Source organism: Capra hircus, chromosome 18 (assembly GCF_001704415.2).
Source record: "Capra hircus breed San Clemente chromosome 18, ASM170441v1, whole genome shotgun sequence".
NCBI lineage: Eukaryota > Metazoa > Chordata > Mammalia > Artiodactyla > Bovidae > Capra > Capra hircus.
This window is the reverse complement of record NC_030825.1, coordinates 63427217-63455144: the sequence shown is the minus strand read 5'-3', so window position 1 is coordinate 63455144 and position 27928 is coordinate 63427217. Positions and strand designations below refer to the sequence as shown.

At 47.1% G+C, this 27928-nt stretch overlaps 1 protein-coding gene and 1 pseudogene across 1 annotated transcript; one reads left to right on the top strand and one right to left on the bottom strand.

Moving 5' to 3' along the window:
• LOC102171003 (V-set and transmembrane domain-containing protein 1) lies at positions 483-22825 on the top strand. Its single transcript, XM_005692929.3, has 8 exons — positions 483-709; positions 9436-9471; positions 12623-12661; positions 17498-17590; positions 17695-17722; positions 17869-17906; positions 18012-18043; positions 20724-22825. Exons 1-8 carry the CDS (start codon positions 676-678, stop codon positions 20841-20843), a joined length of 420 nt encoding a protein of 139 aa, XP_005692986.1. The 5' UTR covers positions 483-675; the 3' UTR covers positions 20844-22825.
• LOC106503155 lies at positions 3325-9254 on the bottom strand (annotated as a pseudogene).

The window sequence follows — 27928 nt, the reverse complement described above, 5'->3', positions numbered from 1 at the left end:
TTTAGTTTGTTGGGGTAGAGCCGATTAACAATGTTGTGATAGTTTCAGGTGAACAGTGAAGGGACTCAGCTGTACATATACAGGTATCCATTCTCTCCCAAGTTCCCATATAACACTGAGCAGAGCTCGCTGTGCTCTACAGTAGGACCTCATTGGTTATCCATTTAAAATACAGCAGTGTGTGTGTGCTCATCCCAAATTCCCTAACTATCCCTTCCCCTCATCCTCTCCCCAGCCCCCCACCACCGTAAGTTCATTCTCTAAGCCTGTGAATCTCTTTCTGTTTTGTAAATTCATTTCTATCTTTTCTTTTTAGAGTCCACTTGGAAAGGATCTCACAGGGTATTCTTCCTTCTCTGAAAAGACAAACTATTTTAAAGGAAAACGTCTTGGGCCGGACTTCAGGCAGGATAGGAGGGATCTCAGGGTGGGCGGAGCCAGACACACTAGATTTACGAGGAGGATGCTGTCATTGGTGGCTTCTGGCTTCCTGAGTCAGCTGTGAGAAGGAAACTGTACACCAGATGGTGGAGGAGCCAAGGGCCAGGGCAAAACCTCTGGCCACACATCCCGGGGACCGAGAGGGCAAGGGGGGGCCTGTGATTGTCCAGTCCCAAGTCTTCCTTTGAACTGCAGAACTGAAGGCGGGATCTTGGTCCGGACAGAAGGGACACCATGATCACGGAATTCCTGTCCCTGCTTTGCCTCGGTGAGTCTCCAGGGCTGGGACAGATGGGTTTGAGGGTGAGAATATTCACCGGGTAGTGGAGGTTACCATGGGGAACGTGGCAGGCACAGAAATGATGGCTTCCGTTTACTGGGTACAAGCGACCTGCCAGAGTTCTGTGGGCTGTGGTATCTGCATGCCCTGGTTTTGGTGCCTGCACATAAGGGATGAGGAAGCAGAGACACGTGGTAACAGCCTCAGCGTACTTGGCTCAATAATGCACAGCTCAAGTGGGACCTCCATGTCTGTATCATCTACATACCACCATCTTGCCTTGAATGTCCCATTGGCGTATGGGAGGCAGGGTCTACAGGGTGTGAAAGTCTGTGAGTTTGGTTATGAACAAGGGGTGCAGAAAAGACATGTTATTACTGAGTCCAAGCTTATACTTCTCACTGCATGATGGGCCAGTAACTTGAAAGACGAGTTGCTGGAGAAAAAAATAGCACCAGCGGACCAAGAAGACGGTGGACTAATGTCCCAAAGAACCATCTTGCCGAGGGTCTGGATGCTCCTTACATAAAACAAAGAGGGGGAAGTGAGAAGGTGAAATAAAAACGGCAACAAATTGTTGCAAATATTGCATACTTCTGGCCAGAATCCAGAAGGGATGTGCTAATTTCTTCTTTCCTGCAGCCATTCGCAGGTGGGCCTGGTCAGGATATTTCCCGTGAGCTTAAGCAAAGGTATTCTAGCTCAAGTCTCAGGCATGACAAGCAGGGTTCATGGGGAAGAGCCAGTATGTATGCTTTCAGTGTGCAGGCAACATCCCTTTAGTGCTTAACTTGCAGCAAAAACAACACAATACAAAGGTTTAAGTAAAGGAAACAGATCCGATATGCAGTCAGATTTGTTTTTCCCTATGACACCAAGGTGGGGCTTCGCTGGTGCCTCAGATGGTAAAGAACCCACCTGCAATGCAGGAGACTCGGATTCGATCCCTGGGTTGGGAAGATCCCCTGGAGAAGAGAATGGCCACCCTTTCTAGTATTCTTGCCTGGAGAATCCCATGGACAGAGGAGCCTGGCGGGCTATAGTCCATGGGGTCACAAAGAGTCAGGCACAACTGAGCAAATTACACTTCACTTCATGATACAAAGGCAGGGAGCAGTGGATAAGAACATTTCCTGACCACCCGTATCCTGAGCTTGATTTTAAGCTGATGTTCAACTTGAACATAAGGTGATCAAGCAGACCTCAGCTTGTAGGAAGCCCTAGACAATAATCTTGGCCTGGTCTCTCCAGACTTTGGAAAGGCAGCCCCACCCGACTGAGTCCCCAGTTCCTCCTTTGTGAGTGGAGCCGGATTCAGGAGGGGGGCAGCGTGGAGGACCTCAGGGCTTGCCGTCCGCCGCCCTCACACCCCCGGGTTCCTTCCTCCTTCTTCTGGGCTGAGCCCTTCCCTTTGAGGTCACTCTCATCCCACACACACACACACACACACACACACACACACACACACACACACACACACACACACACACACACACACACACACACACGTGAGCATGAGAGGCGGCTGCCGGTCACCATACCCCAAACCTCCAGTTGCAGGACAGAATAAATGGGGCAGTCAAGAGACGGACCTCATCCTCTCTACACTTATTTCCTTGGGCTGCCGAAACAGTTCAGTTCAGTCGCTCAGTCATGTCCGACTCTTTGCGACTCCATGAATCGCAGCACGCCAGGCCTCCCTGTCCATCACCCTCTCCCAGAGTTCACTCAGACTCACGTCCATCGAGTCCGTGATGCCATCCAGCCATCTCATCCTCTGTCGTCCCCTTCTCCTCCTGCCCCCAATCCCTCCCAGCATCAGAGTCTTTTCCAGTGAGTCAATTCTTCGCATGAGGTGGCCAAAGTACTGGAGTTTCAGCTTTAGCATCAGTCCTTCCAAAGAACACCCAGGGCTGATCTCCTTCAGAATGGACTGGTTGGATCTCCTTGTAGTCCAAGGGACTCTCAAGAGTCTTCTCCAACACCGCAGTTCAAAAGCATCAATTCTTCGGCACTCAGCCTTCTTCACAGTCCAACTCTCACATCCATACATGACCACTGGAAAAACCATAGCCTTGACTAGAGGGACCTTAGTAGGCAAAGTAATGTCTCTGCTTTTGAATATGCTATCTAGGCTGGTCATAACTTTTCTTCCAAGGAGTAAGCATCTTTTAATTTTATGGCGGCAGTCACCATCTGCAGTGATTTTGGAGGCCCAAAAAATAAAGTCTGACACTGTTTCCACTGTTTCCCCATCTATTTCCCATGAAGTGATGGAACAGACAACAGCAAATCAGGTGGCTTAAGACATCTATTCTCCACCATTCTGGAGGCCAAAGGTTCAAAACCAGGGTGTTGGCAGGGCTGATTCCTCCTCAGGGCTCCGAGGGAGGGTCTGTTCCACACCTCCCTCCTCGACTCTGGCTGGGAGATGACTCGGAATCCTTAGCACCCCTCGGCTTGTAGATCCTCACATAGTCACATGGCCACCTTCCCTCTGCATGTTCTGTCTCCAGGTCACTTCCCAACCTCTTATTATTATTATTTTTTAATGATTAATAGATTCGTTTAAACAACAGTACGTACAGTCATCATTGCCAGAATTAATATGAGATGTTAAATGTTCGATCCAACTTTCCTTCCTGGATCAGTTTTTCTTTCCTATCTCTGTCAGTTTTGAAAACATAAAACCAGAGGCGCAGGGGTCCAATCCCAAGCAGAGCTCCTGAGAGCAGGCTCTGGGCGTGGGCCTGAAGCTGGGATAGACATTTCCTGACCTTGCTCAGGTCCAATGAACCAAGGCAGGATCCTCAATAACCCCTTGGCGGCAAGGGTCATTGCACTGAAGCTGGTACTCTAATTTAAACTGGGATCTTATGGCCAACAGGCTGGCTTGTGCCTTCTGGGTTTTGAGAGATATATCCTATTCAGCTGGGTCGAGGGTAATAGGTAGGGTGGCCAGGCTCATGGCTTGTACTTGGGGAACAGCGTCTTGGCAACCCGGCGCACAACAGTGCCTGTCCTTCCAACTTCCTATGAGGACATGAGTCATATTGGGTTAGGGTTTCAGCCGACTCCTGTAGGACCTTGTGTAAAGTGTCAGCTGAAAAAAAAAATTGCACAACATAAAAGCTGAGAGTTGTGTTTTATTCAATGCATACTCTTAGGACTTCCAGGCCCAGAGACAGCATCACAAGTAATTCTGAAAGAACTGCTTCAAGGAGGCGAGGGAGGGGCCGGGATGGATAGGAATTTTGCAACGAAGGACAGGTGGTCTGAACGTCGAAACACTACTACTAATCAAAGAAAACCAGATATCTCAGACTAAGGAATTTAGTGCTTTTCTGTGTATGGGAAGACACAAGAGCCTGCGCTCACTGAAATCACTCCTGGATGCACACCTCAGCTGTCCGGGGCCAGCATCCCATGTTTCCCCATCCTGAGCTCCCTCGGGGCTCGCCGTGGGCAGTGGCTGCAGGCTGCTGGCTGCTGGATGGCAGGTGTTCTCTGCTTCCTGCGTTGCCTCGGAGCTCACCAGCTCACTGTGTGCAATCACTGATGGTGGTGACACCATTTGTTTACTGACGTGGCAGGCAGTGTTTTACTTCTCAGACGTCAGCGAGGACTCTGCACCCAGTTCCGATGTGTGTGAATATGGAGGGGGTGGTTCTTCACACCACCAAGCCGCTGACCCAGCTGTTTGTCCTGCAATTCACCTCCATCGTGACATGAACTACCTGGAGATACCGTCAGACCCCACAGATTAAGGGCTCCATCCTAGAAGATGACCTCCCTCCCACTTCAGGGGCCAGTCGTGAGCCCTGGTGGTCACCTGTGTTTCTGTCCGACTGGCTACAGATGAAAGGTTCTGACGAACCCCTCCTTGGGTCCATCAATTTCCTAGAACTCAAATTTGTGAGAACATGGAACTCAGAGAAACATTTTATTCACTAGATTACTGATTTATTATAGAAGAATTTGGGCTTCCTGGGTAGCTCAGCAGGTAAAGAATCTGCCTCCAGTGCAGGAGACCCCAGTTCGATTCCTGGGTCAGGAAGCGCCGGGGTCCAGCCCCCGCAGGATCCAGGGAAACCCGAAGGAGGAACAGCGTCAGTGATTGATTTAGAGAGCGATAAGGAAAGAATGTTGAAGATAAGAAAACAAAGGAGAGAAAGAGGCTGATATTCCTTGGTTTACATAGAGAACCAATAAAACTTCAAGACAAGAAGTTTGCCCTGTTCACAGAGGCCACAGGTGCCCTCCCGGTCTCCCGAGGGAGTGAAGACTCAGAACGTCTTCCCGTTCAGGTCTTAGAAACCCGGGCAGATAAGTGAACGCAGGGAGCATCTATGCTCCAAGGGATCAGCCTGAAAAAAAGAGGGAGAGGGAGAGAGAGAGAGAGAAAAAAAAAAAGATAGAGAGAAGAAAAAACACAGGGTGACCAAGCTGCTTCGGTGAGCGAGGCCCAAAAGCTTTATTTTTCAAAAGGTACTTTTATACCTTGCCTTATACATAGAGGGAAATGAAAGATGCAAGGTCATACAGAGTCAGCCCAAACATTCCAGCAGTTTTGCCCTTATCGAAACCAGGATTTTTCTGCATACCTTTTCCACAAATGATGTTGTGTACAGTATCTTCTGGCCTTGGAGGCCTGTGAACATTTTATGACCCTCTTTTGATAAAGGCTGCTTAACCAGAAAACTTATTTTCCCTCAAAGTGTTTTTTCTTTATATTTCTAATCTATGTCAGCCTCAGAAAATGCCAAACAGAGTTGCATTTTTCACAGAGCAAAGGTGCAGTGAGTTACAAGAAAGAACCAATTAGCTCAAAAGTCTGATATGGTTAAATTCAAGGCTACACGTGTTTTTCTTGCATTCTCACTATGTTAACTAATGCACTCCCAGGAGCACAGTGGATAAGAGATATGGGAACTTAGCAACAAGCATTGGCCCAATAATGAAATCCTAATCAGCACTAGCACTACTCTAATAACTTTTAACTCTTTCAAAGACTCTATGTTTTAGGCTTTCGGTGCCTCTCACAGTTGGGAGGCTGTAAATAATCACATGTGTGGCTGTCAGAGTCTGGATATACCTGCCAAGCAAGCTAGAATGCTAACAGAGGGGGTTTGATTTGAAATATTCCTCTCATGTCCAGGAGACTTATTAGCTATAGCCCTAAGCTGATTTTCTCCAGAGAAAGGTGGTCAGGGTTAGCCCCCTGTTAATTTCAGAGGAGTTGGTGAAAGTCATGAAATAGTAAAACAGACAGATTTTGGTTTGGGGTAGATGCTCGAGAAAGCCTAGGGAGCCCGTTGAGTTCTGAAGCCTTGCTTGACAGTTCTCTTCCACATGACCTTGTCATGGGTGGGATCTCCTGTGGTGGCTCCCGGCAAGGAAGTTCCCCTGGAGAAGGGTTAGGCTACTCACTCCAGTGTTCTTGGGCTTCCCTGGTGGCTCAGATGGTAAAGAATCCACCTGCAGTGTGGGAGACCTGGGTTTGATCCCTGGGTTGGGAAGATGCCCCGGAGGGGCATGGCAACTCACTCCAGTATTCTTGCCTAGAGAATCTCAAGGACAGAGGAGCCTGGTGGGCTACAGTCCATGGGGTCACAAAGAGCTGGACACAAATGAATGACTAGGCACAGTACATAGAAGGATTTAAGTCAGGAACAGCCAAATGGAAGAGGTGCACAGAGCCAAGGATGAGGAAAAGGGCTTCTGAGCACATCACGCTCGAAAAGCCTCCACGTGTCCAACATGGAAGCTCTCTGAACCCATCCTTTTGAGTTTCTATGGAGGCTTCACTACATAGATGAGAAATGGGATATTTCCTGCCATATCAGTAGACAACGGATGCTGCAGCCATCAGTGACTGAAGACACTTGAGGGTGAGCCCCGAGGGAACTCAGGAGGGAAAGAACACTTGCCACCCAGCAGCCATCAGACTGCAGCCACTCCCCACGGTGAGCCCCGAGGGAACTCAGGGATGAGAAAACAGGGATATGGCTGCAGACAGCTGAGGTCCATATCAAAGGGACGACTGCTGTGAGTCCAGACGCTTGCATCTTCCCTTACTGAGAAAAGCTCTAAATTCTTTAACTGGAGACATCTGATTTTCTTTTTTTAACAGTAACGTTTTGTTCTGACCTCCTGCCCTTTGTTGCAAAACTCATGTATATCCTTCCCACACCACAGCCCCCAGCAGTTCTCTCAAGGTTACTTGAGATGCTGCCTCCTGGGCTTGAAGTCCTAAGAATATCTGATGAACAAAACGTAACTCTCAACTTTTAGGTTGAGCGTATTTCTTTAGTCGACATAGGCGTGACTGATTGAATCACTGGCAATTGGTAATCCCCAGCCCTTCTTCCCTTCCTGGAGGTCGGGGTTGGGGGTGGGATTGGGGGTAGGGGGTGGGTAGGACTGACAGTTCCAACCCTTTAATCACTTGGTTGTTTCCCTGGCAACCGGCAACCATCCTTAGGTTACCTAGAGACTTTTCCAGAAGTTATTTTAACATAACAAAAGACACTTTTACCTCTCACAACACTCAGGGAATTTCAAGAGTTTGGGGAGCTCTGTACCTGGACAGGGACAAAGACCCAATGTCACAACATTAAAGTAATTTTCCCTCTTCTCTGGGGAACTATAGATTCTAGTGCCACTCTCCTCCTCCCTTTCTAGCTTGGAAGTTGAGCAGCTCTCCACGTGGTGTATTTCAAGTCCATTGCTGCTGTTTGAGCTCAGTCATGTCTGACTCTTTGCAACCCTGTAGACTGCAGCCTTCCAGGTTCCTCTGTCCGTGAGATTCTCCAGGCAAGGATACAAGAGCAGGTTGCTATTTCATTCTCCAGAGCCCATACTAAATGTTAAATGGATGATGCCTGGCTGAGTCAGGCAGAGAGGGTAGCTGGATGGTGAATGTCAGTTGTTGTAAAGGGCCCGCTAGATAATATAAGTGGGTACATGGCTGACATATGTGAAGAGTCCGTCAAATTCTCACTGATTGGCAGTTATTCACTGCAATTATTTCCAGATAAATATGCTTACTTGTGTTGCCTACAGCTCCCTACCTCAGATTCTAGTAAGACCTTCAAGGCGCTATCCTTTTATCTTTTGCTTTTTCAAGCTACCCTACACGCCAGTGTGTCTCTTCTCCTTAGCGGCATAAGAGTGGTTAGTTTTCTCAGAATAAACCCAAATCTTCCTTTCGAGTTCCTGACAGACATGTTTTCCATTTAGCAGTGGGCAGAAATAGGTAAAAACTGCAACACCTTTTCCCATTAATACGAATGTTATCAGATAACTCAGGTTCATATCCTTTTAAAGCAAAGATAAAGAGAAGACAAGGGATACTCTCAGGGGCAAATTCAAGCTGAATACAAACTCTCTCCTCTTTAAGACCTGCCAACAATAATTTAGAATAATGCAAACTAATATAATTTCAAAATCAAATGGAACACTGGTAGGAAATATACCACATGAACCTGAAACAGCTCATAGTTACTGAAATTAAAAGATATTTTATATTAAAAAGAAACATACCATAGGCCTTAATGGGGACATGTCAAAGGGTTTGATTTTTAGTTAGCAATAATCTATTAATATTGCTTTACTAGTTGAGATAAATGACTCATAGTAATGTAAGATTTTAATAATCAGGGGACTGGATGAAGTATATTTGGGAAGAAAATTTATTACACTTGTAACCACACTTACAGTTCTCCACTGCAGCCAGTTCTTTGCCTATGTCAGCTGTGGTCCTTTATTAAGAAAGATAGGACTTTCTTGGTGGCCCAGTGGCTAAGCCTCCGTGGTCCCAGTCCAGGGGGCCCGGGTTTGATCCCTGGTCATGGAATTAGATCCCATATGCTGCAACTACGACCTAGCACAGCCAAATAAACAAATAGAAAATAAATAGATATTTTTTTAAAAAAGAAAGAGAAATTCTGAGGATCTAATGACCAGCATGGTGACGATAGTTAATAACATTGAAATCGGCTCAGAGAATGGATCTTAAACATTCTCTCCACCCCCCCACCCCCCGCACACACACACAAGTAACCATGTGAGCTGACTTATTTGTTAATTAGCTTCATGGTGGTGGTCATTGCACAATACATACGTGTATCCAGTCATCACATGTACACATTAATACAATCTTATTTGTCAAAAACAGAGAACCCCTCCGTCAATTTTCACCTACTCCTCAGTAGGGTTTCATGATGAAAAGTGAATCTAAGGCAATCGTGAGCTTATTTAAAAACAAAGAAAGAAAGGAAGAATGGGAATCACCACTGGAGCAGGAGACTGGCTGATAACGGAGCTGAGATGACTTTGGACTAAAAGCAGAGGAGAGAGGGACTAAAAAGAGGCCGCGAGACCTGCGGACGCCCCCTACCCCCGACCACCCGGAAACCAGGTCCCTGCTGCAGCTGTCGCCGCCAGAGCGAACGCGGGCTCCGCCCACCGCCAGGCTCCCCCGTCCCTGCTGGCTGGTGAAGCCTGGGGGCTCGGGTTTTGCGCCCACCATTGAGCGGAAACAAGGGCCAGATCCCGAGTCAGTCTCATGTCCAGATGTGTATCTGCAATCTAGATACCTAACTGAATCACTCTTCTGTATGCTGAAAACTAACACAACAAATCAACCATGCTTCAGTCAAAAAGAAAAAGACAAGCATACAATTCATCTCTCATGAGTGTTTCTCTTCCAGGGCTTTGTCTGGGCAATGAAGACGAGGAAAATAACGGTGAGTCATCTCCCACCTAGACTCTGTTCCCGCACCCCGAGTTTCATGACCTTTTTCCCTTTCATCCTCTGAATTCTAGGAGGGTTTTGGTGGTCACCAAGATGAAGGGTCTAACTCCAAATTCTTTCCAGGGAAACTTCCCAAACCCCTCCTCCATGCCTTGCCCAGCTCAGAGGTTGCACGTGGCAGCAACGTGACCCTCATGTGCCACTATGATGCCCGGAATGGGACATTCATGCTGGGGAAGTCACAGGGTACAATAAAGGGCAGAGCTCAGCAGGAAGGTGGCTGAATTCCTCCTCACTCACCTGGAGCCTGGGCTTTCCTGGTGGCTCAGATGGTAAAGAAGCCGCCTTCCAAGGCAGAAGATGCAGGTCCGATACCTGGGTCAGGAAGAGCCCCTGGAGGAGGGCATGGCAACCCGCTCCAGTGTTCTTGCCTGGAGAACCCCATGGGCAGAGAAGCCTGGCGGGCTGCAGTCCATGGGGCCACAAGGAGTCAGACATGACTAAGCTGCTAACCCGCCTAAGGTGGCCACGGGCTCCTCGACAGGTGGTCTGGGCATATTTTCTCTCTGACCTTCACCTCGGACAATCCCCCTCTTTATTTCTCAAACAGGTTAGTCTTGTTTGGCAAACATAGCACAGAGCTCCCTCCAGCCATAAGATCCCTGGGTGCAGTCAGAGAGCCAGCGCCTTTGTACAGGTCGCGTCACTGACCCCAGGCACCTCACTGTAAAATGGACCCAAGAAACCTGCTGCTGAGAAGCTGCCTTCCCCATCCCAGAGCATAACTGCAAATTGTGCTTTGCTATCCCCTGGAGGAGGAAGTGGCAGCCCACTCCAGTATTCTTGCCTGGGAAATCCCACAGACAGAGGAGCCTGGCAGGCTACAGTCCACGGGGTTGCAAAGAGCTTGACACGACCGAAGTGACTTCTCACGTCGTGACTGAACACCACCATCACCGATGGAGTACAGAAAGGGGTTTGCGTGCAGATTAACTGGTGGTCCTCTGGGGGAAGGAGGGGGCCCTGTAACAGGTGACTTCACTGGTGCTGAGCTAAAAATTCCCGACTGACTATTCAAGACATTTATGGGCATGGGGTTCAAAGCTTCAGTTAGACTAGGTATTGAGCCCTAGCACAGTCTACACAAATGATTCCATGTTGAGCCTGTGATTTTTTTTTAATAGTCAATCAATTGATTTTTGTCTGTGCTGGGTCTTTGCTGCTGCACATGGGCTTTCCCCAGTTGGGGTGAACGGGGGCTATCCTTGGCTGCGGTGTGCGGGCTTCTCATCGCAGGGGCCTCTCTTGTTGCAGAGTATGGGCTGAACATGTGAGAGCGTCAGTGGTTGCAGCTCATGGGCTCAGCAGTTGTGACCCTCGGGGTTAGCTGCTCCACAGCACGTGGAGTCTTCCTGGACCAGGGATCGAACCCGTGTCCCCTGCATTGGCAGGCGGATTCTTACCCACTGCGCCACCAGGGAGGTCTGCCATTCCTTATGTTTGTACCAAAAACTAAAATTTGGCATGCATTCGTGAGCAAAAGTGCCTCGTGGGAGCTGTGGGATCCACCACCAGACACCAAAGGGCCAGGAGGAGCCTCACCCGCCTGGGCGTTGGATAGTGGGCAGACAGGCCTCAGTACCAGCCGTGGAACCGCAGGAGACTGTGACCTGATTCCAGCCCCTCTTGGCTGTCGTCTGGGAGAACGCGGACACGGTGGTATCTACAGACGGGAGAACGTTTGTGGACGTTTACAAACCAAGGCTGAAGTATGGAGGAGTGGGAAACTGGAACAGATCAACCTCCTGACAAGTAAAAGCCCGGGTCCGGTTGGCTTCACTGGTGAATCCCACTGAACATTTAAGGCAGAAATAACACCAGTCTTTCCCAGCCTCGTCCTAAAAAGTGCAGAGGAAGGAACACTCCTGTGCTCATTTTACAAGGCCAGCATCCCCTTTATGTCAGAGCCAGATAAGGACACTGAAAGAAAACTATAGACCTATATCCCTGATGAATACCGATGTGAAAGTTCTCAACAAAACGTTGGCAAATCAATTTTAACACTGCATTAAAAGACTCACACACCATGATCAAGCGAGATGTCTCCTTTGTACCCAGTGATGGTTCACTGTACAAGTCGAAAAGTGTGATACACACATTAATAGGAGGAAAGATAAAAGTCATATGTCCATCTTATATGTAAACAATTTTGATAAAATAGACCATTTCAATATAAAGACTCTCAATAAATTGGGTGTAGAAGGAACATACTTCAACACAACAAAGGCCGATATGACAAGCCCACAGATAAGGTCATACTTAATGGTGAAAAGTTGAAAGCTTTTCCTCTGATATCAGGAGTAAGACAGGATGCCCACCTCTTCAATTCAACATAATACTGGAAGTCCTCTTTGGAACAACTGGGCAAGACAGAAAAATAAAATAAAAAAGGCATTCAAATTGAAAAGGAAGACGTAAAACTGCCTTCCTTTGCAGATATGATCTTATCTACAGAAAATTAGCAAAAATAAATACTTTAGCTACCTGATGCGAAGAGCCAATTCATTATAAAAGACCCTGATGCTGGGACAGATTGAAGGCAAAAAGAGAAGGGGACGACAGAGGATGAGCTGTTTAGATGGCATCACCGACTCAATGGACATGAATCTGACCAAACTGAGATAGGGGAGCCTGGCGTGTTGCAGTCCACGGGGTCACCAAGAGTCGGACATGACTTAGCAGCTGAACAACAACAGTATATCAAACGAAAAAGCTTCCGCACAGCAAAACAAGCCATCGCCAACATGAAACGGCAATCTACCAGATGGGAGAGAGTACCTGTAAAACGTTGGTGCTCTTTCCTGGGATATGATTGGAAGGTGGGGAATTAGTAGTGTCATTCATAAATATTTTTGTTATTAAAATAATGCCAAGCTCCAGCAGGATTAAGAAGACTAACCTAGTGCTCTGGCCTGGGTTTGGGGACCCAGTGAGCACGTGGAGAACGGGAAAAAAATAAAATAAAACATTCTCCTCTCTGCTTCTCAAAGAGGGCACAAGTCTGTAAATAGGATATGAGGGTTTATCTCCCCAAGGTTCTCATACAAACACTGTGATTCCTTTTCTCCTTTCCCATTTTCTAGGGAACCAAAAGGAAAGCAAACCCACCCCTGAGAAGACAGGTAATATAATCAGAAGGGACTTCTTTCCCCCAATTATATCCACCTCTGAAAACACCGGTGAATAAAACAGCACAAGGTACATCGTCTGCTGTTTTACATGATGAAAAGCTATGGTAGAGCTTCGGGAAGAACGGGGGTGAGTCGGTATGACTGGTTTGGGGAATGGGACCAGGACCTGCGGAGCCTATACTTTGGGACGATGTATGATCAAAGACTTGCTAAAACTTTCAAGTTCTCAAAGAACAGTGAATATTATTTTTTTTTTTCTGATACTGGTTTTCTGTGAAGAATTGACTAAGATTCTACCCTCAGAAATTCTCATAAAAACTAGGGCTTTCTGAAGGTTTAGACTGAAACGGGCTTACCCATCCAGGATTCATTTTTGCTGTGTCAGGCAGCTTGGGGGATTTTAATCCCCTGACCTGGGCTTCCCAGGTGGCTCAGTGGTAAAGAACGCACCTGCCAATGTAGGAGTCTCAGATTCAGTCTCTGGGTCGGGAAGGTCCCCTGGAGGAGGAAATGGCAACCCACTCCGGTATTCTTTTCCTGGGAAATTCCGTGGACAGAGAAGCCTAGTGGGCTACAGTCCTCGGGGTTGCAAAGAGTCGGACGCAACTTGGTGCTCAGTCGAGCACAAACACAGGATTCCCTGACCAGGGGCCGAACCCAGGCCTCTGGCAGTGGAAGCTGCAAGTCCTAACCACAGGACAAACAGGGAATTTACCTAGATGCTTAACCATTTTTTCTTTCAGCAACTCATAACCTTCCTGTAATCTGCTCCAAAGGATCAAAATTGTTCAAGGTCATCATTAGAGTCTGTGCAAGTATAATAGAAACAATTTTTAAAAAGGCATCCTTGGAAATTCTCTGGTGGCCCAGGGGTTGGGACCCCACACTTCCATTGCAGGGGGCACTGGTTCCATCCCATGCGTGTGGCATGGCCAAAAAAAAGAGAGAGATTTCCTGCATCCTGTCCTTGAAAAATACGTATTTGTCTTCGAAACATTTTTATTCAGTATTAGCAGGCTGATGACTGCTACTCTGGCTCTGTGAACACAATGCATGCCACGGCTTCTTAGGGAGATGTGAAATCTGATAAGAGTCGGAGAGGTTGGAAGTGCCAGAAACGGGAGATGGAAAGTCGAAGCGTTCGTGTTTTTAGCTCTTCCGTCATTTCTTTTCTTTTTTAGTTGGTATATTATTCACATCCCATAAGATCACCCTTTTAAAGTATACAAGGCAGAGGCGTCTGGCACATTCACAGGGCTGTCCCATCACCACTATGCTGGTTCCCCAGATGAAGTTCCATTAAGCAGCCAGTCTTTGCTCCCTGCTCTCCCGACACGCCCTGCCGAACTGTTTGCTGACTCTATGGTTTCGCCTGTTGTGGACGTTTCATGTAAAACGCAGCCCCACACTGAGGTCTGGAGACTGGCTTCTTTCACTTAGCACAGTGTCTTCAGGTTTCACCTATGTTGCAACACGTATCAGTACTTCCATTCTTTCCATGGCTGAATAACGTTCCATCATATGGACAGACCACGTTTTGTTTATCCATTCATCAGCTGATGGACGTTTGGGTGGTTTGTACCTTTGGCTATTGTGAGTAATGCTGCCGTGAATATAGGTGTACGTATATCTGAGCCTCTGCTTTCCGTCAGGTATTTGAAAGGAGAAAGTCTTAGTCACTCGGTCATGTTGACTCTTAGCGACCTTATGGACTGTAGCCCGCTGTGGGATTCTGTCCATGGGATTCCCCAGGCAAGAGTACTGGAGTGGGTTGTCATTTCCCACTCCAGGGGATCTTCCCGACCCAGGGGTTGACCCTGGGTCTCCTGCACTGCAGGCAGATTCTTCACCATCTGGGCCACCAGGGAAGCCCCTAGTCAGGTATCTACTACGCAGGAGTAAAACCGCTGGGACACAGGGCAAGTTTGTGTCTGACTTTTTGAGCAACTGCCAAACTGTTTTCCAGTGTGACTGCACCCATTTCACCTGCCCGTCAGTAATTTATGTAGGCTCCAGTGTCTCCACATCCTTGCCAACACTTGTTTTCCTTTTATTTTTCTATAGCCAACATGGTGGGCGTGTATATCATTTCCTGTTTTTCGGCCACAACAAGCGGCACTGTGACCTTAGCTCTCCAATCAGGAGAGCCCTGCACTGGGAGCCCTGAGTCTCAACCACTGGCCCACCTGAGAAGTCCCTGTATATTGTTTCTTAAAATGCACTCTCAGAGCTCACATTTACACCACCGCAATGCTAAACAGAGTAAGACGTCTTTAAGCACAGACATGCTATCTCTGGAGAAGGAAATGGCAACCCGCTCCAGTATTCCTGCCGGGGAAATCCTGTGGACAGAGGATCCTGGTGGGCTACAGTCCATGGGCGTTGCAAGAGTCAGACACAACTTAGCGGCTAAACAGCAACAACAAGAGGCTGTCTCCAGCCTACATACACGCACCTCCAGGCTACTAGAAAGGAACCCTCTACTCTAATCCTGGGCAGAGACTACGATGGCGTTCATGCCCTAACTTTGCCACAAGGCCAGGCTTCCTTTCTGGGACTTCATGCCCTGGGTCAAGCTGTATCCCGCTGCTCAGTCAGATGCCTTAGATCAGTACCACAGACCTTCTGCAAGCTAATTTTGGCAATGTGTAAATAGTCGATGTGAAATTTGGCCAGGATATGTGGCCATCTCAGGGCAAACCCAGTTCAGCAGGCAGTGGGCAATCTCGCAATCATTTACTTCTCATTTCTAGCGAACTGCACCATGAGATAAACTGTAGGGTCATCAAGGGGAGGGTTGAGAGCATAAGGCAAGGCTGATGTTCCTTCGCTGCCATCCAGGAACGGGTGTTTCTGCCCCACTTTTCCAAGTCCATGGGGATGCGCGGCTCCCACAAATGTCAGCTGTTGGAAAAGGGGTGTCCCCGGGCCCCTTAGATTCCCAAGGCATTTTCTGGACAGTACCCCACCACCACTACCAACAAAGACAGCAATGTGCTCACATTGGAAAGGGGGAGAAACCATGATTGAGCACGCCTAAGAATGGCAAAGAATCTGGGGGACCGCGGGCGGAGGAGCGCTGACAGCATCTGTTACAGAGGGAGGTGGGTGGGGGCTGGGGTGCCGTGTGAGAGATTGATCCCGATCCCTGCAACCTCCTCAGCCTGCACCGTGAGTCAGAGTCTACACTGAGCGCTTCCGAGTCAGGGTTTTTCATCATCACTGCTCTCTTCAAGGGAACGCTCCTCACCTCGCTTTCCCACACCTCCTTCCCCTCCCCACCAGTTTCATGAAGCTGTCACTGACACGTAAAGCGGTAAGATACTTAAAGTGTACAACGGGATGATTTGATACAGGATAGGGGCTTCCCTGGTAGCTCAGTGGTAAAGAATCCGCCTGCAGTGCAGGAGACCTGGGTTCGATCCCTGGGTTGGGAAGATCCCCTGGAGAAGGGAAAGGCTGCCCACTCCAGTACTCTGGCCTGGAGAATTCCACAGACTGTATAGTCCATGGGGTCGCAAAGAGTCAGGCACAACTGAGCGACTTGCTCTGAAACGGAAACTTTCACCGCATGTCATGTATTTGCTTTTTGTGTGTGTGTGAGAACGCTTAAGATCTACTCTCTTAGTAAATTTCATTATACACTACAGTGCCACCAACTATGGTTCACGCTGTCCGTTAGATCCTCAGACCTCAGTCATCTGAAACTTGTTTGTGCTCTTTGACCAACTTCTCCCCAGGTACCCCACCCCCAAGCCTCTAGCAATCACTGTTTTACTCTCTGTTTTTACGAGCTTATTTTTGTTTTTTAAAACATTAATTTATTTGGCTGCACCAGATCTTACCTGCAGCTTGTGGGATCTGGTTCCCTGACCGGGGATTGAGCTCAGACCCCCGGCATCGGGAGTGCATGGGTATATATATGACCCCTTCTCGATCTGTTCATCTATCGATGGACACCGAGGTTGCTTCCTTACCTTGAGAAAATGATTCTTGGACTTTGATCCGTCTGTTGCTGGACTTGTCTTCACTTCCATAGCATCACAGTTAGTCTGGGTAAATGTGTTTCTCACCAGATTATGACTTCCCTGGAAAAGGTTCAGAATGTCACTTCTCTTGAACGTCCACACCTGGGGTCAGCACAGAGCTACCCCGACCTCGGGGCAGACTGGCCAGAAAGGTTAGACATAGCAGCATCCAAAGCCCATCCTGGCCATGTGACTCTGGGGAACTCAGTTTAATTCCAGGTACTTGGTTTATGTATGAATGAAATGTTGATGGCAAACGTACCTTGTGTACTTATCGTCAAGATGAGAAAGAACAGGGAATTCCGTGGTGGTCCAGCGTCAGGACCCCAGGCTTTCATGTTAAAGGCCTGAGTTCAGTCCCTAGTTGGGGAACCAAGCTCCTGCAAGCTTCATGGCAAAAAAAAAAAAAAAAAAAAATTTAATACAAAAAAAAAGTTTTAATGAGAAAACACTTACGAGTGCTAATGGCTCCTAGTTAATAAGTATTATTCCTGGGGAGGAAACGTTTACTGGGTGTTTGCCATCTGCCAGGCACTGTGCTAGCCCTCTCTGTAGGCACCGACCCACTCCTTCTCTCGACCGACCAGTAAAGCAGCCACAGTTGCTGTCCTCGCTTTGATCAGGAAAACAAAGCTCAGGGAGATGGCACAAGTTCCCTCAAGTGATTGGACAGCCCAGCTGGGGAGTGGCAGCTCCGAGTCTTGAAGCCAGGCTGTCTGGCTCCGGGCAGCTCTTCTGTGAAGCTCTCAGTGCGCTCCTGGAGCCAGCCTGACTCCTGGCCCCGTCCTTCTCCCCCCAGACACCAGGACCGTCTTCGGGGCCACCTTCAGCTGCCTCTTGCTCTTTCTCCTCTTCCTCGCCGTCTTCTTCATCTACAGGTGCACTCAGCAAGGTGAGCTCAGAGCACCACGGGTTTCACACTCTGAGGAAGGGGACTAACGTGAGGATTCTTTAGGGCGATACATTTCTCCTTGTTTTTTTTTTTTTTTTTAATAGATTCATCAGAGGAAGAATCCATCAGGAGGTAGATACACTTGCAGACCTCACGCCCTGCGATAACTCCCACTCCACTGCACATCAGCGACTCTTAGGCCCCGCCCCGCCTCTGTCAGCCCTATCCCCTCCTCTAGACCTCCAGATCCCATACTCTAACACGTTTCTCTTTCGCAGAACCTGCCATTCCAAAGTGCACAAGCAGAGGGATGCAGGTAAGTGATCCGGGGTGAAACCACGAGGAGCCTCGGGATGGAAAGGCTGCAATCTGACTCTTGCCGTCTGAGAACTGAGTTTTGTCTCCTTGTACTCACATGCAGATGTACCCATGCTGGAAAGGATTTCTGAATCGGTGAGTTCTCCCCTATGGAATAACCCAAGAGCTCACGTACCACCAGAGGCTGGTCTGTCTGCCTCTTGGCTTAGCTCAAACGCTGGTTATATTCATGCGGCCATTTGATATTGAGTTTAAAAACATCTGAGGAACCCATTAAAAGAGAGTAGATAGGCGGTTAAGCTGGCGGGGTGGGCAGGCAGGGGACCTGGGAAGATGACATTTAAGGGACAAACTGGCGATTTGTAGGTGAATAAGTTCTGGGAATCTAATGCACAGCTTGGGGATTATAGTCAGCAACACTGTATCATATACGTCAAAGATGCTAGGAGGTAGGTCATAATTGTTCGCATCATGACAAAGAAATGATAATTACGTGACAGGATGGAGGTGGTACCAAGGGGTACACTATATCAGTGTATCACATCACCATGCTGCTGCTGCTGCTAAGGCACCTCAGTCGTGTCCAACTCTGTGCGACCCCATGGACGGCAGCCCACCAGGCTCCCCCGTCCCTGGGATTCTCCAGGCAAGAACACTGGGGTGGGTCGTCATTGCCTTTTCCACATGAACATGAGTACTCCTTAAAGTTGCATAGGGTTATATATCAGTTACATCTCAAACAAACAAACAAAAAAACAGGTGCTTTGAATTTCACAGTAGCTGGATTCCAGCTCCCAGTGGCTACTATTTATTACCATGTGGTCTGAGACAAATCACAAAACCCCCATGAGAGGGGATACATGTATATGTACAACTGATTCACTTCACTGTGTACCTGAAACACACACTGTAAGCCACCTATACTCCAATAGGAATTCAGCAAACAAGACACAAGCCCGCATAATTTGGACCTTTCCTTCCCTGGTGGCTGGGATGGTAGAGAATCTGCCTGCAATGCAGGAGACCCGGGTTCAGTCCCTGGGTCAGGAAGATGTCCTGGCAAAGGGAAAGGCAACCCACTCCTCTCCACAGACAGAGGGGCCTGGTGAGCTACAGCCCATGGGGTCACAGAGAGTCGGACATGGCTGAGCGACTAACACTTCTTCACTTCTTTCCTCCTATATCTAAGGGGAATCCAAATCCCCAGTTAAAAGGCTGTGAGAGTCTAATGATGTCATAAACGTAGAGGGTTTATTGGTGTTTGTGGCAAATTTTAAGTGTCAAATGGGTGGCATGAAAGCATCATTTAACAAATATTAATCAATGTACACTCATCAATTTCTTCTGTTTAAAATACTGCCTGTTGGGTGCATACTCAGTCAGTCAGGCATGTCCAGCTCTTTGTGACCCCATGGACAGTAGCCCACCAGGTTCCTCTCTCCATGGGATTTTCCAGGCAAAGAATGCTGGAGGGGGTCGTCATTTCCTCCTCCAGGGGATCTTCCAGACCCTGGGATCGAACTGGCATCTCCTGTCTCACCTGCATTACAGGTGGATTCTTTACTGCCGAGCCACTGGGAAGCCCCTAAAATACTGCTTATTTGTGATTTAATATTAATGAGCATTATAACATCTAAGAGCAATAGCAAGTAAAATTCATACCTTTTCCCACAGGGCACAGAGGTTCACTGGCTCATTCTTGAAGCCAAACCAAGTTAAATAAGAGCATTAGCAGGGAATTCCTCCGTGGTCCAGTGGTTAAGACTTGGTGCTTCCACTGTCGAGGGCCTAGGTTCAATACCTGGTCAGACAAGTAAGATTCTGCAAGCTACTGGCCAAAAAAGAAAGCATTAGTAAAAGATTTAAACATTGTTGCATTTAAAGCGATATTTAGGTACGTTGCATTCGTTTAGATACATAGAAATATTAAGTTATGGAAAGGCATAGTTTATCACAAAATAAATGCCAGTGATTAAATCTGGGCTATTTTAAGTGTTGGCTTAATGACCTTGATTAGCACATTGTTGATAATTATAATATTATGATAATGTCATGTTGTGATGGGATACCTCCATACAATAGAATATTATTCAGCAGTAAAAGAAAGAAGTTACAGATATAGGTGAGAAGTGACTGCACCTCAAAAACAGTTTGCGAGGTGAAAAAAGTCAGATACAAAAAACTATATATAAAATTGTTCTATTTACATAAAATTTCCAGGAAAGGCAAATTAGTAGCTGGGGTGGGGGTGGAGGGCAGAGAGAGCAAGGGTTAACTGCAAACAAGCCCAGGGAACTTTTGAGGGGCGACGGATAGTCTCCCACTGTACAGTGGGGATGGTTGCATTGTTCTACAAATTCACTAAAAGTCATAGAACTGTACACTTATCCCAGGGGAATTTTATGGTATATACATTATATATCAGCAAAAATACTTTTTAAAATACAATACTATGTCATCAGTAGGTATGCATATAGGAGGGCAATTCTTATTCTGAAAACCATACCGTTTGCAACTGATTTTTAATAAGCACAAGTTACCACTGATTGCTGGTATCCTGTTATGAGAGTCGAAAGCACAGCCATCCTAGAACGTGCTGTCCAACAGAGCTTCCCGCAATGAGGGCAACAGTCTATAGCTGTACTGTCCCAGACATGTCACAGCCTCCGGCTGCATCTGAAATGCATCTGGTGAGACTGAGGACCTCACTTTGAATTTAGTTGACATTTGTCTGAAGTCGAATGGCCACGTGTGGCTCGTGGCTACCCTACCGCACAGCTCAGCTCTACAAGCCTTGTCTCTCTTCTCCCCAAAGCCTGAAGAGCCCGAGGGGGTGACCTACGCCCAGCTAAACACCACCGCACTGTCCAGGGCAGCTTCTGCCCCCGCCGAGGAGACCCCGAGTTCTTGTGACTACACGACGGTGAAGGTGTAGGACTGAGAGAAGAGCTTTTCTCTGGGAAGAGAGTATGGATTACCATGGCCGGGATGACCGGACTTGGGAAAATCCAGGTGACTCTGTGTCCTTGGCTCATTTACTCATAATAATAGAATTGCTTTTCTCTTCTTGCTTCCCCTCCTCTCAAAAATTACAGGGTGAGTTTTCACAAGACTTGGACTGCGCCTTTAGTATGAAAGTGTTAATCGCTCAGTCGTGTTGACTCTTTGTGACCCCATGGACCGTAGCCCTCCAGGATCCTCTGTCCATGGGATTTCCCAGGCAAGAATACTGGAGTAGGTTGCCATTTCCTACCCCAAGGGAACCTTCCAGACCCAGGGGATTGATCCTGGGTCTCCTGCATTGCAGGCGGATTCTTTACCCTCTGAGCCACCGGGGAGGGTTTGAATGAAATCATAGGCTAAGAATACGTACTGTATGTATAGGCTGGTGGGACTGGGAATATTCACTTAGGGAGTTAAGGACGACATCATGCAAACAGAAAATGTTACTCAGAGAAGACTACGTGACCCCGCAGACACAGGGATTTCACAAAAGGAGCAGAAAAATTATAGGCCGTGAAGGGAGACACTCGTGAATTAACAAAAAGCGTCCCTAAGTAGCACACACCTAGGAAAGCAGCTGAAAGTATTTGGTTCCCGATTCTTTCAAGCCTCTAGTCTCAAGCCCAGTTTCCTCTCTGATAAGAATGAAAGTGTTTCCTTACCGCCATCATATTTCTGTTTTTATTCTTATTATTAAAATCAAAGGCTGCAATAAGGTTAGACTTACAGAATCTGTGTGGATTCTGTCGCTTGGCACCCATAACTTAGTTAACTCATGTGAACACAGCATTTTAAGGATGTTTTTCTGAATGTGGACTTTTTTGTGTAGGTGGTAGTGGTACCGAATGACCGCTTCGGTATAAGCACGGGTATCTGAGCTTTGCTTCCAAATTTACGTCACTCAGTCAGGTTTGCAAGTCATTTTAAAATATATGAATGGATGAAAGTATAAATACTTGGAATGTGTATATAAATATCCTTCACTCAGTAGCAGACACTGGGATACCTTTTTTCCTTTTTTTCGGACGTGCCTGTAGCTTGCAGGATCTTAGCCCCCCTACCAGGGATTGAACCCAGGCCCTCAGCAGGGAAAGCCTGGAGTCCTAACCATTGGACTGCCAGGGAATTCCCTAGATAACTTTTTTTTAAATTTTTTATTAAGAAATATTTCTGTCATAAAGAAAAACATCCCAAAATATAAGTGGAAATAAGCACACTGACCTTATTTTCAAACCACGAACACTTTGCTGTGTTTTTATCCTACCCCTCCCAGTCTATTTCCCTCCCTCTTTTTCTGGACAACATTACTCAGAGTAGTGTATATTATACTGATGGGTTTTCTCATACTTTTGCTCCTCAAGCATCTATCCACAGTCAATATTTTATATTTCATTGTTATTACATTCTACAAACATAGGGAATCATCATTACAATTCTGTCACCTTTTTTTATTGCCATCAACATTATGCTTTCGAAATTCATCCAGGTGATTTTTGAAGATTTCTTTCCTTGTTTGCTGCACAGAATTCAGTTGTTAACCATACCATGGAATATTACTCAGCCCCCCAAAAGAATGAAGCGCTGGTACATGCCATGACCTGAATGAAGCTTGGAAACATTATGCTAAGACCCAGAAAGCTGTGCACCATAGCATTTTATTTATATGAAACACCCAGAAAGGACAGATCCTGAGAAGGTGGATTAATGGCTGCTGATAACGGTTGCCATTAACTGGGGAGAAGGAGAAACGGGGAGTGACTAGAAACGGGTATGGGTATCTTCTTGGGTTGATGACAGTGTGGTGGAATTAGTCAGTGGTGATGGTTGCTCAGCCTTGTGAATAAAGACCGCTGAACTGCACACCCTAGAAGCATAGATTTTATGGTATGTGATTCCATGTCAATAAAAGAAAATGTGAAAAGCACTTGGCTGTGTGTACAAGCCATGGTTCTCTTTGTTCTTTCCTGGACTGCTAGATATTTGGGTTGTTTTCCTGCTTTGCTGTTGGCAAAATGCTGCAGTTAAACATCTTTGGAACCTGCCTTCTCGCTCACATGTGTGATCTATCGAGGTTTATATTTAGGAGTAAAATCTGTCTTCTGTGACGTCCACAACTTTCATCCCACTGGAAAAGGCAAATTGATAACTAAGGTGGTTCCCCCATTTATCCTTCCACCAAGGATGTATAAGCTTCCAATTCCTTGAGTCATTACCAGTTCGCGCACACACACACACACACACACACACACACAGATAACTTTGTAATTTTTGCTGATTAAAATATGTGAACTGGTAACCTATACTTTGGCCACCTGATGCAAAGAACTGATTCATTGGAAAAGATCCTGATGCTGGGAAAGATTGAGGGCAGGAGGAGAAGGGGACGACAACAGATGAGATGGCTGGATGGCATCACCGCCTCAATGAACATGAGTTTGAGCGAGCTCTGGGAGGCGGTGAAGGACAGGGAAGCCTGGCGTGCTGCACTCCATGGGGTCACAGAGAGTCAGACACGACTGAGCGACGGAACAACAGCACACCTATGTTAAGCTGCTTCTATTAAGATACCTCATTGTTGCTTTAATTTGCATTTTCCTGATTATGAATGAGGAATATTGACCATTTGGGGTTTCTCTGCTGTGAATTGATGATATCTAGCCATTATTCACTTTTCTATTGAACAGCTGGTATTAATATTTTCCTCACTGACTTAAAGGGCATAATTACACAGTTGGCGCACCTGAAATACTCTCCTTTAAATCTGACTCATATTTTCATTCTTCTTTGTATTTTTTAATATTAGTTACTCAGTAATTCATCTTTTTATTTATATTTTGAGAGGCTTCTTTGCGTCTGGAAGCTTCATTAGAGAATATCCTCTCTTACGGTGGTGGTGGTGTAGTCACTAAGTTGTGTCCGACTCTCACGACTGCATAGACGGTAGCCCACCAGGCCCCTCTGTCTGTGGGATTTCCCAGGCAAGAATACTGGAGCGGGTTGCCATTTCCTTTTCCAATACTCTCTTACATGTTCTTCTAAATTTAAATGTTCAAAAGCTTGTTTCTCATGTTTAATCCATCTGAAATTAACTTTTGCCAAGGACTGGGGTAAAGGTCTAAGTTTTCCGTCTGGATAATCAACTGTCCCAGTATGCCTTATTATTTTTCATTTATTTTAGATTTTTGGATGCACTGCATAGCACGTAGGATCTTAGCTCCCCCACCAGGAACCAAACGAGCTCAACCGGCAGTGAAAGTGCAGAGTCTTAACCCCTGGACCGCTAGGGAAATCCCCCAGGATCCTTTACTAAAAGGAGGGGCGTGGCCCCCAGGAGCCCTTATTGAAAGGTTTACTCCTTTTTGTTCCAGCTGTGCTTTCAATTTGATGAAATATGACCATTTCTGTTCCATCTGCACCACCTTCCATTGCCAGCATAGCTCAGATGCTTGGATGGAAATGACAAAATGGAAAACCTTTAAAATGGAAAGACTTTAAAACAATAAAGAGAGGAGGAAGGAAGGAGAAAAGGAGGGCAGGAAGGAAAGAGGGAGGGAAGAAACTGAGTCACGTAACCAAACTAAGGGAAAGACAGCTAGAGATATCCTCAGACAACTAGATGCACATACCCAAATGCTATTTTTTTCCCTTACGTCTCTCATCTATTCTATTTCTGTGTTATCATTATTATTCATACCAGCTGTCCCTATGCGTCTGGAATTGATAGTGATGAGTCTAGGCTCACAGCCTTGCAGACTTTCAGCCAAAGAGGTAAGGGCTGGCGGTGGGGGCGGGGAAAGGGCTCCTACTTACTGGATCAATTTAGAAAAAGATATTACTGGCTATCTTTGGAAGAGGCTAGAAACACAACTTTAAAAAATTTTAAATGCCAAAGAGAGAAAGCAAGCATTTCTCCTGCCTTTCATTTATAACCTGTACCTCAGGAAAACCAAACAGATGAAGAAGCCGAGATCCTGCTCCTGCAGTCACTACAGCTAATACATAAAGGAGAAACCCCCCAAGCCTTATCTTTGGTTAGTGCACGGCCAGGTATCAGGAATAATAACAGAGGATGCAGTTAGCATCTTTCTGTCCAGAAACGGTAGCTATGTGATAGGCAGAATATCCAGAGATGGAGCAGAAGGGATATCAGATGGTCAGAGTCAAAGGGATGTGTCTTTTTCAGATAACCACTGATGCCACCGGTGGCTCTGGTTTAAAGTTGCCACTGTTGGAGATGTAAGAAACATGGGTTCAATCCCCGGGGGGGAAGATCCCCTGGAAGAGGGCACAGCAACCCACTCCAGTGTTCTTGCCTGGAGAATCCCAAGGACAGAGGAGCCTGGCGGGCTATGGTCTATAGGGTGACAAAGAGTTGGACACGACTCAAGCAACTTAGGACTTCCCTGGCGGCTCAGACGGTAAAGCGTCTGTCTACAATGCAAGAGACCTAGGTTCCATCCCTGGGTTGGGAAGATTCCCTGGAGAAGGAAATGGCAACCCACTCCAGTACTTCTTGCCTTGAAAATGCCATGGACGGAGGAGCTTGGTGCAGGCTACTGTCCATGGGGTTGCAAAGAGTCAGGCACGACTGAGCGACTTCACTTTTTCTTTTTTCACAGGCAGCTTAGCAAGCACACACGCACCTATCTCTAATAATTAACTGAAATACAAATGGATTAGAAAGTACTGAACTTTAATCACCCTACAGTATTTTGATGTTATTGTTGTTTAGTGGCTAAGTCATGTCCGACTCTCTGTGACCCCATGGACTGCAGCACGCCAGGCTTCCCTGTCCTTCACTGTCTCCCAGAGTTTGCTCAGACTCACATCCATGAGTCAGTGATGCCATCTGTCTATAGCATCCCCTGTTGTCCCCTTCTCCTTTTGCCCTCCATTTCCCCCAGCATCAGGGTCTTTTCCAACGAGTTGGTTCTTTGCATCAGGTGGACCAAGTGTTAGAGCTTCAGCATCAGTCAGATTACAACATTTGATGTTATAATTGTCGCCATATAAAAATAACAACAGCGGGCATAACAATAAGGCTTGCCAAAGGGTTTCATTAAGAAAAATTCAAACACAGGGCTTTCATAAATTACAAATAGAAGACTTTTTCTGTATGGACTTGCCCTGTTCACTATATCCAAACTATGACTTTGCTTTTGAAAAGGAAATAAATAAAAAGCTCGTTGCCACATTGGTTTACGTTCTCTGTAAGACAGAAGGGAGAAACATAAAAAATAGAGCTTTCCAAACACACTCTTCTATACAGACCTCCACCGAGAGAGCCACACAGAGCCTCTACACATACACAACCACACACCAGAGCACACTGTCACGGGCTGAATTTTGTCTACCCCCTGAACCCACATCTGTAAGTCCCAAGGCCCCCGTAGCTCAGATGTGGCCTTACTTGCAGAGGGGTCACTGCACATCAATAAGAGGATGAGGTCATCCTGGAGTAGAGTGAGCCTTCAACCTGTATGACCATGTCCTCGTCAAAGGGGAACCCGGGACACTTACGCACCCCGGGAGAGACCGCCATGTGACGATGAAGGCAGAGGTCGCGGGGATGTGTCTAGGAGCCAAGAAACGCCAACGCTTCCCCCCGGGACCCACCAGACGGCGAGAGAGAGGCGCGTAGAACACGAGGAACCAACCCTGCCCACATCTTGACTTCGGACTTCTGTCCTCAGAACTGTGAGAGAACAGACGTCTGTCGTTCCAGCCTCCCCACTCTGCGGCATTTTGCTAAAGCAGCCGGAATACAGGGAAGACAGATGAAGACAGGGAAGCGGGGAGGCTGCGGAGGCTAGGGGATGCGGATGCTCCCAGCATATGCTCCACAGTCCCATGGAGCCCACAAAGCACAGAGACCTATGATTAAGAACTTCCCCATCGGACTCCCTCGGTGGTCCAGGGGTTAAGAACCGACTTTGCAATGCAGGCGACGCCGGTTCGATCCCGGGTGTGGGAACTAAGATCCCGCATGCTAACGAAGCAGCTAAGCCCTCGAGGTGCAGCTCCTGAGCCCGCATGCCACAGCTGGAGAGTTCGTGTGCCAGAACAGAAGATCCTGCTTGACTCGGCGAGGATCCCACAGGCCACAGCTCAGACCCAACACAGCCAAACAGATAAATACACGTGCAGTTCAGTTCAGGCGCTCAGTCGTGTCCGACTCTTTGCAACTCCATGAACTGCCTCAAGCCAGGGTTCCCTGTCCTTCATCAGCTCCTGCAACTTGCTCAAACTCATGTCCATTGAGTCAGTGATGCCATCCATCCATCTCATCCTCTGTCATCCCCTTCTCCTCCTGCCTTCAATCTTTCCCAGCATCAGGGTCTTTTCCAATGAGTCAGTTCTTCACATCAGGTGGCCAAAGTATTGGAGCTTCAGCTTCAGCATCAGTCCTTCCAGTGAATATTCTGGGTTGGTTTCCTTTAGGATTGACTAGTATATATATTAAAAAAAAAAAAAAAAGGGCAGCATAAGAAGAAGAACTTCACGATGGCCGGGACTTCGCTAGTGGTCCAGTGGCTAAGACTCCATGCTCCCAATGCAGGGGGTCAGGGTTTGACCTCTGGTCAGAGAACAAGGACCCAGGTTCGATCCCAGGGTTGGAAAGATCCCCTGGAGGAGGGCATGGCAACCCACTCCAGTATTCTTGCCTGGGAAATCCCATGGACAGAGGAGCCAGGTGAGCTACAGTCTATGGGGTCACAGAGAGTCAGACACGACTGATCGACTAACACTTTCAGGGAACTAAATCCCACATGCTGTAGCCAAGACCTGGTACAGCCAAATAAATAAATATTTAAAATATTAAAAAAAAAAAAAAGAACACACACACAAAAATAAAATCAAAATAGAACACGATTGTGACTGCAGAGTGTCAGGACCCAAGCGCCGGTCACCTTCTGAATGCGAGGTCCCCTTTGCCCTGAAAGTTGGCCTTGTGAGCATCTCAGCTTCAACCTCCATCGATGGTTCATCTGAAGAACTCACTCGGCTCCCCTCCCC

Bases quoted from the DNA above. Each gene is read 5' to 3' on its own strand.
- LOC102171003 (XM_005692929.3), top strand. From the start codon at position 676: ATGATCACGGAATTCCTGTCCCTGCTTTGCCTCG. The intron at 12,662-17,497 runs GTAATATAATCA...TTCTCCCCCCAG, and splicing joins ACCCACCCCTGAGAAGACAG to ACACCAGGACCGTCTTCGGG. The intron at 18,044-20,723 runs GTGAGTTCTCCC...TTCTCCCCAAAG, and splicing joins TGGAAAGGATTTCTGAATCG to CCTGAAGAGCCCGAGGGGGT.